This window comes from Quercus lobata, chromosome 11, assembly GCF_001633185.2.
Source record: "Quercus lobata isolate SW786 chromosome 11, ValleyOak3.0 Primary Assembly, whole genome shotgun sequence".
Taxonomy (NCBI): Eukaryota; Viridiplantae; Streptophyta; class Magnoliopsida; order Fagales; family Fagaceae; genus Quercus; species Quercus lobata.
In genome coordinates this window covers 13113993-13127320 of record NC_044914.1, presented here as the reverse complement: position 1 = coordinate 13127320, position 13328 = coordinate 13113993, and the positions used below count along the sequence as shown (strand labels likewise).

At 31.7% G+C, this 13328-nt stretch overlaps 1 protein-coding gene across 1 annotated transcript; it reads left to right on the top strand.

The window, feature by feature from the left end:
- Window positions 1-6404: 6404 nt before the first annotated feature.
- On the top strand, window positions 6405-10157 carry LOC115969217. The gene is made up of 4 exons (XM_031088818.1): window positions 6405-6902; window positions 8680-8754; window positions 8874-9014; window positions 9499-10157. Exons 1-4 carry the CDS (start codon window positions 6657-6659, stop codon window positions 9832-9834), a joined length of 798 nt encoding a protein of 265 aa, XP_030944678.1. The 5' UTR covers window positions 6405-6656; the 3' UTR covers window positions 9835-10157.
- The last annotated feature ends 3171 nt before the right edge of the window (window positions 10158-13328 follow it).

Sequence of the window (13328 nt, the reverse complement as noted above, 5' to 3'; positions counted from 1 at the left end):
CATTATGTAAATAAACTATCGAAAATAAGTAATTTTCAATCACCTACTAAACTAGAAGCACAATGTTTACAAAACAAAGAGGTTAACAAATTGAACAGAGAGAGAGAGAGAGAGAGCTCTGCAAGTATCCGACTGGGCTCAGCTTAAGGCTGAATGATCCCACGATATTTCAAGTTTCAAGTGTGCTTTGATCTGGCCCAAGCCTAGATCGTAGACTATTTGGGCTAAACAGTGAATTACACAAAAGGAAAACAGTAAATTTATTTTGTGGTAAACTGAATGCATGTGTAGTCACTTTCTCACAATTTGAGATTGATCCGAACTTCCTCCTTTTTGAGAAAAGGAAGAGCTATGATTTTGATTGCATTCAATGCAATTAGTAACAAAAAAACCTTTCAAGGATTCGAAAGCAATGTGTAGTCACTTTCATGGAACATGTCGTCATACCTGTGGTTAAATACGTTCTTGTCTCCCCAATGCTTCTTAGACCATCGGCCGACCCTTGTACTACTTTAGATGTTAGCAGTCCAAACAAAGCCCAAAGTTCAATCAGAAGGGAACAACCCAAATAAAAATTAATTTAAAAAAAAAAAAAAAAAAACAAAAAACAAAAACAAAAACAAAAACCAAAAAACAGCCAAGACCATTCAAACTTCTAATCGGAAAAAAAAAATGTTTAACCCAATCGGACGTCTGAACGGTCAAATTGGTAAATTTGTCTGTGACTTACCCAAATTCATTCAAGCATATCATGTACAAGTATTTAAAGAGGGCAAAATTGTAACAAATATTTACTCATAAGGATATAGATGCATGTTAGGCAAATAATACTTCAAGTAGACTTCAATTGAATAGTTGATATAAAATATAAGAAAACCATTTAAACCAAAAATATAAGTTTATGAGTTTGGATTTAACTATATTATATTAATTACTCATTTTTTTCATTATTATTCCATAGACCACAAACAAGTCCTACTAACTCCCATTTGTCTATGGGTTCAAGTTAGTTTTATTAGTAAAATGTTTTGTTATCGAATAAGAGATCTAGGACTTGATCTCCAACTATACCAAAAACCAATTGGTATTTTGGTCTGATGATAAAAAAAACAATTATCAAGAGCAAATCACTCTCTCTCTCTCTCTTATGAAGGTAGTAACTCTCTTGAAGTAGTCAAACTTAACCTTTTTCACCTCAAAGTCCCATGTAATCCTAACACTACTCAAACCCTAAAGAACCTTACACATACTCAAACTCTTGAACCTTCTAGAACCCACTCCAATGCGTACCTAATTCAACTCTTGTCCTTAGGGCCGAGGTTGAGAATGAGACACCTGTCAAAGCTAAACCTTAAGGTTGGAGCTTGGGTTGGTAAGTAATGAATAAATGACACTTTATGTTGGTGAGTTTTTTCTTATTAATGTCGATATTAAGAACTTTTAATAATTTAATTTATTTATTATGCATTAAAATTATATAAAATATATTTCTTTTTATGATGATAATATGGATTGGCAACACACCAATTTCAAAATATGTTGTTTCTTTTGATCAATTAAACATGGTTGTTGGAATGATATTTATAACATTGATTATAAATACATTTGTAAGGACTCAAAAAATAAAGGTCCAAGCTCACTTAGATCAATGGTACCTTGTCATCCTGATCAAGCCCAAACAATAGAATTTGTAGAGAGAGGAAAAATCAAGTCTAGGTGCAATTCTAAACGAAGTCCAAGCTTAAGGTCGTGGAGCCTAAGTAACAGATTGTTATGAATGAAACAACAATTGGGAATAAAGTCTACCTTGAGCAAGTCTGAGGGTCAATTATTTGTATTAAATATAGTTCAGGTTTACATCAAAATACTCATAATTCTTTTTTATGCTCTAAGGGCTTTTTCAAGATTCATCATCCCCCTATCTTCTGGGGGGTTCCCTTCCTTTTATATCCCCTTTCAAGGCATCTCAACCCTCCACTTGTACGTCAAGTGGCATTTCTCAGGATATTTGTCCCATCAAGACTCTGCTGAAGGTGGTAGAAAGGGTAGCTAGCTATGGAGTTACTGTTCAGGGGTCATTTCCACATTAATACAGCTGATAAAGTTAGTGTAGGTCATTGAATATGGATGTGAGAGGTATATCCTTCAAGAAACTTCCTCCCTCCATCTTTATTCCCATTATTGTCCTTTCTCCTCTCCCTCGAACTTCATAAGATACTAATTGTCCTAATTCTATTTCCATCCTCGGGTGGGCGAAATCCTTGGAGCTACTTATCCCTTCGAGCCTGGGCTATGCAAGTTATTCCTCGGTCTGATCCTCCTCGGTCCTCGAACCCCCACAACATTAATGGATCTAATCCGCTAAAATGATCATTTCACAACAATAGAGTACCAATTAGAGGATCAATGATCATTTCACAAGAATGAATATTTCATTAGTAAATAAACCAAAGCTCTAGAAAAGTGTTCTTCTCAAGATTAATATAAGAAGAAACAGATTTAGTTGTGTCTTGATATTTTATGGTTGGGCAAGGCCACTTAGGCCATTGCAAAAGGCCCCAATAAGAAATAGGCCCCAATTTTTTTTAATTAATTACTGGTATTTTTTTAGAACAAGAAAACATGGTGAACCATTTCACTTCAACAAGACCTCAAAAAAATTTCAATAATAAAAATTCAACTTAGTTGAAATTCTAAATTGTTTAACAAAAATAAAATTATGTGAATGTACCGAATTGTCATTGTTGATCAATTTTCAATAACCATTTGAAAATTTTTAATTTTTTATAAACCTCTCTCCTACATAGTATATTGTCAATATTAACCATCTACTTTCTCACATGGCCACACTCCAAATCATGATATTTGTTGTTGATGTTAATTCATCAAGTTATGTATTGAATTTGTCTTTAATTTGGCAAATTGAGATTGTTTGAGGATTATGTTGTTAGTGCCTTTGATGAATTAGATTATATTATTTGCTTTAAATTTATTTTGTTTTGGTTATTATATAATTTTTTGTTGTAAATAGTATTTATTTTAATAATAAATATATACTAGAAATATCAATCTAGATATGAAAAACTTAAGAAAAAAAAAAGGAGAAGAATATAAAGGTTAATTGAATCCCACCTAGAATCTCTTAATAAAACTGTTATTAGTAATATAAAAATTTAGGAGAGAGAGAGATATGGAATATGCAACAAAAAGATAACAATGAAAATAATGATAAGAATACTCAATCGTGTAATATAACAATTCTTGATAATATAAAATAACTAAATTCTTTTTCAAATGTATGTATTATAAATTTTATAGACAATACTTGTTAGTGGTTACAATTGCTTTTTTAAAAAAGTACTTTTTCTAAACTAAAATTGATAAAATTCTAATAAAAATCTATTATATTGCAAAAAGATTAAGTAAATTAGTCATATCATCAGTTGAAAAGTATACATTAGAGAATCTTAAATTTAAAAACATAATTAGTAATTTGGCATTTCAAAAGACAAGAAGAATGAATTTAAAGAAATTATAAAATAAAATTTAACTAAAAAAATATTTTAAAAAAAAAAAAACCGCACTTAAAATCAATGTCTTAGGCTTCAAATTGTTTCAGGCTAGCCCTAAGAAACATAATATTTTTAAGTTATGTTATTCAAAAAATAATTCAATTCTATAAACATGAATTTTCTTATTTTTTAAATTATTTTGAATTTTTCCTTGGAGAATATTTGGGAAAGCTAGTTGCACGATGTATTCCACGTGCAACTCCCTCAAATTTTACACAAATATTCTTTTACAAAGTCAGTGAACTTGCAGGCATTCCATTTGTTGCTTGTTTGATCTTTAATTGACAATCAAAATTCCAAACATGTAATTAATAGCCTACTAATCTGGTCTTCTTCTTTTTTTAATGGACTTAAACTTGGATCTTATATCATTTGAATCTTTGTGTCTGTTATTCTTTTGAAAACAACATGCCTATCAAAACAATCAAAATTTTGAAATTTTTTTCTTGAATTTTGCAAAAGTTATGGGATGTATAATTGTAGTCACTTCTCCTTTTTCTTTTTTTCTTTTTCTATGGGGGGAGAGGGGGTTGTGTTTCAGAATTGCGTTGAGTTTATAATTATATGGAGCCATATATAATTTATAACACCACACAAATTTTAAAGATGTTCATATTAAATTTACAAAATAACATTGGTAATCATACAATTGAGCTCTTAAGACATATTTTGTAAAGTTAATCCTTCAATGAATTAAAAGGATGTTGTTCCTTTAACTAGATCCTCTACCCGAATTTCTGCTGCTAAGCTTAATCAGTAAATGTATCAGGATTAAGACTATTTTGGTAATTCCAAATTGGACACACCTCCCAAAATTAGTAGACAACATGACTACAATTAGGTATTTTGATTCATCCAATACATACATAATATTTATTTTAGTAATTCGATGAATTTAAAACACTATTAAAGACAGACCAAGTATAAATCTTTAGGTCTCAAATAAAAATATTAAAGAAGAGGACAGACAAGTATGCATACATACAAGTAAAGGACCTCTGGGTCATATGCCAAGTTTTCTAAACCGAGGTAGTGCTGCTGTACCTATAGCTAAAACAGACAAACCAACCAAGTTTACAACAATATTTGTTAAGAATAAATACTCAAAAAAGTGTACGTCTTCTCAATATAGAGTGCATAATTTGGGCACTCCTAGGTTTAGTTGATTAAATTGGAGAACTAATGTTATGGGCAATTTTTAAATGATCTATTGCTCCAATGTTATAAGGCAGATATCGAGATAATTTGCTTTCAGCATGAATTTTTTTTTTTAAATTTTAAATATTTTCATTTTGATTTCAAAGTTGTGTTATTTAGCTGACAAGACATATATATGTACACACACCTTGAAAAAAGTTGATCATATATTCTCTATTTATTGTTTAAAAATATGTTAATTAATTATATTGGTTGAGGAGGTTAATAGTTGTATATGACAAGATATTTAATGTTTTTCAACCACAATAAAGGAGGGGAAGCCAAGAATCATTAGATTAATGTTTTTGATTCTCGGCAACAGATTAAACCTTTTTGATATATATATACCTGTGGAAAAGGAGCATTAGAAACTTTCAATCTCTAAAACATGGACCTAATTTTTTTTTTTTTTTTGTCACAAATGTAAAGTCATAATTATGAGTGACAATTTCTAATATGATAAAACTGTAGATTGGTGAATGTACCCATTTTACAATTAATGAGTCAAAATAGATCAACTAGTACCTTTTTATACACAATTTCTTCTTTACTGTAAATGGAAGTTGGTAACCCAGGTGTAGATGATCTAATGATGAATATTTTTTACAATTGAAAATTTTTTTATTTGATACTTTATGGATTACAGTTAAGTTTAAATAATAAAAGAAGAAACAACTACAAATTGGTCAATGGCAAGGGTTTTGGTGCGTGGGATATATAGGTTCTTAGTTCGAACCACAATTTTAAATTTTTTTTTTTTTTTCAATCTCAAGGTGCTAGGTTTACGATTGTTTAAACACATTCTTCCCATTCAGGAGAGCGAGAAAGTATCATATAAACCAAATGATTTTAGTGTTACAAGATTAACATAATTATGATAAATCACTAATTGTATTAAAAGCTTAAGATGATATGTAAGAGTTAGAGCATCTCCAATGGTCTATGCAAAAGCAAAATATTCTCTATAATAGAGAATGAGACAAAAAAAGCCACTCCAATGGATTCTCTATACCCAAAAATAATTTTGGCTCATGAATAGTAGCTCATTAAGTCTGATGGGCTACTGTTCATTCTTTAAATTTTTTTTTCTATTATAATAATCAAGGTGTTGAATAAAAAAATGTTGGAAGATGTGTAGTTGTTAAAAAAATAATAAATAATAAATAAAAAAATAATATTTAAATGAGATAGAGAATCTGTTGGAAAGTATATTTAAAAATGTGGATAAATAAAAAGTAAAAATCACTGTTCATTCTCCAAAAAGTATAAAATTTTGATGAATTTACTGGAGATACTCTAAAATTATGTTTTGAATGATTTGAAGTTAGGAAATGGCTTCTCCTTTAATTTTATCTTTTTTTTCTTTCTTTTATTGATTAAAGAGAGTAAAACAAAAAACAAAACAAAATTGAAATAGAAGAGGGGTATATTGGAGAAGGAGTATAAGTTGGGTGCTCAATGTGAAACATAGTGATTTGAGGGTGCTCAAATTACTGAGAAGCAAAAGAAAATTGGTAAAATGCAGGAGAAAGAAGGAAAAAAAAAGTACAGATGGATCAACTGTATTCCCGCCATTAAGACCACTCTCAATTACACCTCATCACCCAATCCTCTCTCTCTCTCTCTCTCTCTCTCTCTCTCTCCCCTTAAAAAAAATGTAGCTTTTCAAGTCTGGAAACGACAAGAATTCTGGAACCTCCTCAGCTATAAAAAGAGTAGTAGTAGAAAAAAAAAATCTTTTGTAATTGTAGGTTTTTCCAAAAGCACTTGAGAGAACCCAAAACAAAAACAAAACCCAAAAAAAAAAAAAAAAAAAATAGCTGACCACCCTTTTAGGCCTTTTTATTTACAGTACTCTTAGACAATTTTCTTGGAGAGAAATTAAAAATGAGAGATATTGTTAGAGAATCATACTCTTCAGAAATGGAAGTAGTAGTAGGAGTGAACAACATGAACATGAACATGAATATGAAACCTGCATGGCTAGAAGGTCTAATGGCTGAGACATTCTTTGGTGGCTGTGGGGTCCATGAAAATCGAAGGAAGAACGAGAAGAACGTTTTTTGCTTGAACTGTTGCCTTAGTATTTGCCCTCACTGCCTACCTTCTCATGCTTCTCACCCTCTTCTCCAGGTACTACTACTATATTAATTTTAACCAATTGAGTATATAATTTACAATATATGTTCAAATTCTTCATAAAAGTTACTTAATTTCAACCCAAAGTGACTGATTTCATGTTCTTGAAACCATTTTTGTTCTTGTCTTTGAGTATCTGAGCTGTTTTTAAGCGTGTTTTGTTACACAAGTTCTTGTCTTTCTCTTTCCTTTTTTTTAACAGTTCTATTGCTCTTAAATTGTTTAGGAATGAAATTCAAGTGCAATTATGTACTGAGTATACAAAAACTTCTTATGATTCTTTTTGATTGTTTGGGAAGGAAAAAAGAATCTGTGTAAGTAAATTCATTTTGATTAATCCAAGGGAAACAAAAAAAGCTGCTTAATTTTCAGTTGTACATGGTTCTGAGTGGCTCTCTAATCTCAACCTTGATCTAGTTATATGGTGATCTTAATTATTTCTGAGAGAATTGCCACAATTTCTTTATGAACCTTTCATTTCTCATGAATTCTTCTCATTTTTGTCTAAATTTTCAGATGGTACAATCAGATTTCCTCGTTTTTCTCCTTTTCATACTTTTGTTGTCTTCTTCTTTGACCTTTTGTCTTTGCAGTTCATGCCTACCCTTATCCTGAAATGTTGTAATTTATATTTTAGTTGGTAATTTGGTATTCATAAAGAAAATAAAAGAAAAGGGAAAAAATAAAAATAAAAACACACATTTTTTAGAAGATTTTTTGTTATTTTAATGCATTTAAAATTGTAAGGTTCTCCATTTTTTATTCAATTTCTATCATGCAATAACCTTTCTTTAAGGAACCCACAATTCTTCCAGAATTCCTTGATAGATTCTCTTAAATTCCTTGCTACTGTTTTTTTTTTTTTAATCAAAATATACACACTGTGATGAGATGTTCCTCCGTTGTTCATATACTAAATTAGATTCAATATTTTATCTCTAATAAAAAAAAAATTCTTGACTGTTTATATTTCTTTTAATTGTATTTTTTGCTAATTCTTGTGATCCATCCAAGATTGTCTGATACATTTTGTGCTGTTCAATTTACTGTGTTTTTCTAATGTAGAAAGTATTCTAGAAATGGTTCACCATGTCTTCCATGATTCCCACTTTCTGGATTTGGTTTCTTTCCTATATATGGAAGATTTCTTTTTTTTTTTTCCTGCAAAGTTCCCTCAGCTGTTGCTTTCAATGAAAGCGAAAGTTTGACCCCATTTTTCGCATTTCATTTTATTATTTGTCATTTTCTTTAAGAACCCCACTTCCATAATGTATTCACCGTACTCACTTCATTCATTTTTCCTTAAGAATGGTTGGCTGCCTACCTTTCCACCTAAAAATTTCAGATCCCCCTAGCTAGCTAGCTAGATTCTCTAGCATAATTTTAATTAAACTTTTTTCTTTTTCTTTTTTTAACTTAATTTAGATGGACTGTGCTATATATTGCTATGCACTTGATAATTATTGACTGGGTCACTCACTATAGTCTCTGTCTACAATTACTTAATTAGTACCCGTTTGGTTATTATGTTTTGGGCAAAAAATTATGTTTGCAATTTCAAAACATAATTTAATGCGTTTGATAGAATTTAGAAGCTAAACCAAACTCACTATAATTAATAAATTATCAATTATTCCAAATATTTAAATGGTTAAGAAATTATGAATTTAAATTTCTAATATTATTCTAATACAATCACGCACTTCAATGTGACTAAATTTAGTAGCTCTAACATGATCTCATTGTTGTTAAATATGATTCCATGTGACAGGTGAGACGATATGTTTACCATGATGTAGTTCGATTGGGAGATCTTGAAAAGCTCATTGACTGCTCTTTTATTCAGGTTTTTCTAAATTGAATGAGCAAGTGTGTTTTAGAAATTCAGTAATATAATAAAATTTTAATAATGTGATTTTATTTTTAGAATAACATGATGATGTTGATTTCTTCCTTGTTTGGCAGCCCTATACTATAAATAGTGCCAAGGTGATATTCTTGAATCAGAGGCCACAGTCTAGGTCTTGCAAAGGCTCTGCCAACATATGCTTGACTTGTGACAGGATTCTCCAAGAGCCATTCCACTTCTGTTCACTCTCATGCAAGGTCCATTTCGGTTTCCTCCTCCCCATTCTTAATTGTTTACCTTATTTGAAGCGTTTTATATTCTGACAAAGTGCATTCTAAATACTTAGTCAAAGATACATTGTAGGTTATGTTTGTTTTCACTTCTAGGAAAAAACTTTTCGGTGCCGAAATCAACAAATATCCCATCTAGGGGTTTGCAAGAGAAAATCTCAAATGGATTGTGCCCTTTTTTTTTATGCCTTTTCCTATGTTGCTATTGGCTGTATATATAATAATAATAAAATTTTAGAACCTAAGAAACTCATATCAAGTGCTTCTATTCTTTACCTCTTGACATACATGGGCGAAACTGCACATAAAATATTAAAATGTAATTTGAATTTTCATCAAATAGTTTAAAATTATGGTTAAATATTCATAATTTTTTTTAAGTTTTTAACTTTAGGGACAACTAATAATTTATCAATATATAATACATAAATTGATAATACAACAAATGCAGGTTGATCACATGGTGTACCAAGGTGACGATTTATCTGGCATTCTACACAAATTTGATGAATCCGACTTTGCAATTTCACAATTTGAGGGATTACGAATGGACGGCTCAGAGATCATTGATGATGATGGCCAAATTACCACAACCTCCATCGTCCTAGAGGAGCCATTGCAATATAGAGGTTCATCGTGCTCCAATGAGGCCACGAGCAATTCAGTAATTTCATGTGAACCTGAGGTGGTGAAGAAGAAGAAGAAGGGACGCGGATTCCTCCCCGGGCTTGTTCTCAATCTCAGTAGCAGGAGAAAGGGAGCTCCTCAGAGGGCTCCTCTTTCTTAGAATATGGAAATTCAAGAATTAGAGATTTGAATTTAATTATTCGTAATAATTATTACATATAATTATATATTATTAGGTTTAACTAAGGTTGGTCATGGTTGATATTTGTCCTATATGTAATGTCATGGTAATTGCTAAGTGTTTGTACTGAGTATTGCTTTGGATTTTTCTTTCTCTTATCGGAATCTGCATGGGGCATTTCCGTTACTGACCTCAGGTGGCTAAAGAGTGACTGAATTTCAAGGACAGGCTCTCCACACCACCAATTTTGTTTTAATGTAATGGAACATGCTGGTATATATGCTATTTAACTTACATTGAAACTTGGATGTTACCAATTTTTTTTTTTTTTTTTTTTGAATCATAGTGGCAACATAGCATATGGCTGGCAATCAAAAATTCAAATCTATTATATACAAGAACAAAGAACTTATTTGGGTGGTTATTTTATGTTGCAAACTCATGGATAGAATTCTCCTTTGAAAATCGGCTTGCAAGGAGAGAATGCCCAAAAACTAATAAACATATAGTTAAACTTACTCTTAATTCATGTGGGATATTAGGATCATAACATATCACCATGCTTTGTAGCTGACATTCACGACGACTCACTCTAGTGACACTGATCCGATGGTAGCCTTTTCTTTTTTAGTAGCTCCACTTATCTATCAGTTATTTTAATCCAGCCTCTAAGTTGTCCCTTCCAAGATCCAATCATAAAACTGCAACTCATTTGATCCTATACTAAATGAGTTATGTAAGGTTGAATTTATTCAACCATCTAATTGGCTTTATTCCGTGCCAAATTTGCTTGTAATTCAGCATTTAGTAATCCTGTATTTAGGTGGGTTTGATGTAAGGGTAGTGAGTGAGATAGAGTGAAGATTGCTCAAGAGTGTGCAAGAAAACAGAGACTCGCGGCTGGGACTCGCGGTTGCAAGCCGCCAGACACAGCACACGTGCCAAGCATACTGGAATGTGAACAGTCATGCAAGCTGGAGCACTACAGGACAAAACAGGACAACTGGCCATACGGTTATCTCGCGACTGGATCTTGCGACTTAGTCAAGCCGCGAGGTCAAGCCACGAGCCACCCCTATTTTGTAAAACCTGACGTTTCACATTCCTCTCCCACTCCAGTATAAATACCCCTTTTACCCACTATTGTAAGAGAGCTTCCAAAGAGAATTTTGAGAGAGAAACCCTAAAGAAAAATAAGATTGATTCACCCACAATCTATACCTTAGAGTCTCTTCAAATTCCTCAACTCTCTTCCTCTCCATTGTCAAATCCTTGAGAGGCATTATACCAAACCTGATTCTCACCATCATCATCACTGTGAGACAGCTGTTTGGATTTCTGGGAAGCAGTTAGGAAGGAACCAATCTTCATTGGTTGATGCTACGGTCTAGTAGCGGAATCCGGGAAGCTAGAAAAGAAAAAGGTTCGGCGCAACCTCGTTGGAACAAGAAACTTGGAGGGCTTAGGTGCACTGGGTAGATTAGGCTTGGAGGGTCTATTGCTGTCCATGTATCACAACTATATTTTCTAGTAGATTGTTTACCGCTTGGAGAGCGGCGGAGAGGTTTTACGCCGAGGGCTTCGGTTTCTTCTTCGATAACACATCACGTGTTGTCTTTGTGTTTGCATCTTCCTTCCTCTCTATCTTTTCCTTTTTATTATCTGCTGTGGATTAATTTTTGTTTTGGATTAGATAGTTTTTACCAATTCCATATTATAGCATATGTTAAGTTTCCGCACACTAGTTGTTTGACATATTGCTTGAATTGGTTTAGTTGTAATTTGGAGGTCTAAACGTTCAAATGTGTTTATACACATTTTTGAACTTTCAAGTTACATCCAATTACTTGACGTGGTAATTGGCTTTGATACCAAATATTGCAAACTCAGGAGTAAAACTCACCCTTGAAACCGCTTATAAGGAGAGGGTGCTCAAAATCTTATAAATACATGGTTAAATTTACACTTGATCCATGTGGGACATTAGGATCATAATATCTTAAATTAAGATGGCTTATTTAATATTAAATGAAAACGCTTTAGGGTTATGAATTAGGTTTTAGGATTTTGATTTTCTAACATCCCAAATTTATGAAACTGTTTTTGTTAGGTTCTAAATACTTTGTGTTGGCAAACCAAAAACATAAACTTATCTAGGAATAGATCTTAAGGTCTATGAAGTGTTTTTTACATTGCTTAAAGTACTACAATTCAAAATTCAAGAACGTACAAACTGTAGAAATAATAATTGAAAAGCTAACTAGCACAATCAATCGAGAAAAAGCTTCGACCAATCGAGACACAGATCTGCAAAATTTTAATTTAGTCCAATAGCCCACGAAATGTTTAGGGTTTCAATCCAAACCTATTAGGTATATAAGAAAAACCCTAAAGCACATTTTTCAAGTCTTGGAGGGCTACTCTTTTAAGATCTATGAGGATATTGTATCTTTTACTCTTTCAAGCACCTACCAAAGATCACACTCATATTGCTAGAATCGATGGAGTAAAGTTGCAACCAAGCTTCAGCTATCAAGCAAACCAAAGATCAAAGACGTGAACTGGAAGTTCATGTTGGAGCAAATCCACATCAAGAAGTCTGAGGGGTTCAAAGCCCAAATTGGTAATTGTAATTAAATTTATTACAAATTGGTATTCTTAATTGTAAATTTCAATTTGATATAGTGGATTGTTCTTTGGGATCATTCCTCCTAGGTTTTTACCTTGAAATTGGTTTCTTTTATTGGTTTTCATGGGTTATCATATCTTGTCTTATTTAGTTTTCCGTTGTGCATGATATGTGATAAATGTTTAACCTAGATCTACATAATTGACCTAAGTACAACTTGGCTATTAAATTAGGTTAAACAAACTGTGTTTTCAAGAATCTAAAAACTAATAGTTTTAATTTATAACATTTGTCTATCTCATTTTTATTATGCTATGCAATAATAGCAGAGTAGACATTATGCTACCAACTTAATTTATGAACAAAGACAAGAAGAAAAGTGTGTATTCAATAGATTTCCGATTTTCTATACTCTGTTACAATCCAAAATAGCGAAAATAAATAACGAAGATGGACATGAGTTTAAAAGTAAAACAATTTTATTAATTTGGGATTTTGATTAAAGAATATTTTTGACCTTTAAAGCTTGGAATTTTTTTCATTTGGGCTATTTATGTTTCAAAATTTTTATTTTGGCCCATTCATTTTCATTAGTAAAATTATGAATATATGTAAACTCCATATTTTTTGTGGATTCCAGTTAACTCAACTGGTAAAATCTCTGATGATTGTATAAGAAATTTAGAGTTCAATCCCTACTTACACCAAAAACTTATTGATATCTTGGTCTGATGATAAAGAGATATCATCAGAAGCAGACGCCATAGGTTAAAACTCTCTCTTAAAAAAAAAAAAGTTATACAATGTTTTCTTATCAAAAAATAAACAAACAAACAAACAAACA

Bases quoted from the DNA above. Each gene is read 5' to 3' on its own strand.
- LOC115969217 (XM_031088818.1), top strand. From the start codon at position 6,657: ATGAGAGATATTGTTAGAGAATCATACTCTTCAGAAATGGAAGTAGTA. The intron at 6,903-8,679 runs GTACTACTACTA...TCCATGTGACAG, and splicing joins CTTCTCACCCTCTTCTCCAG to GTGAGACGATATGTTTACCA. The intron at 8,755-8,873 runs GTTTTTCTAAAT...CTTGTTTGGCAG, and splicing joins TTGACTGCTCTTTTATTCAG to CCCTATACTATAAATAGTGC.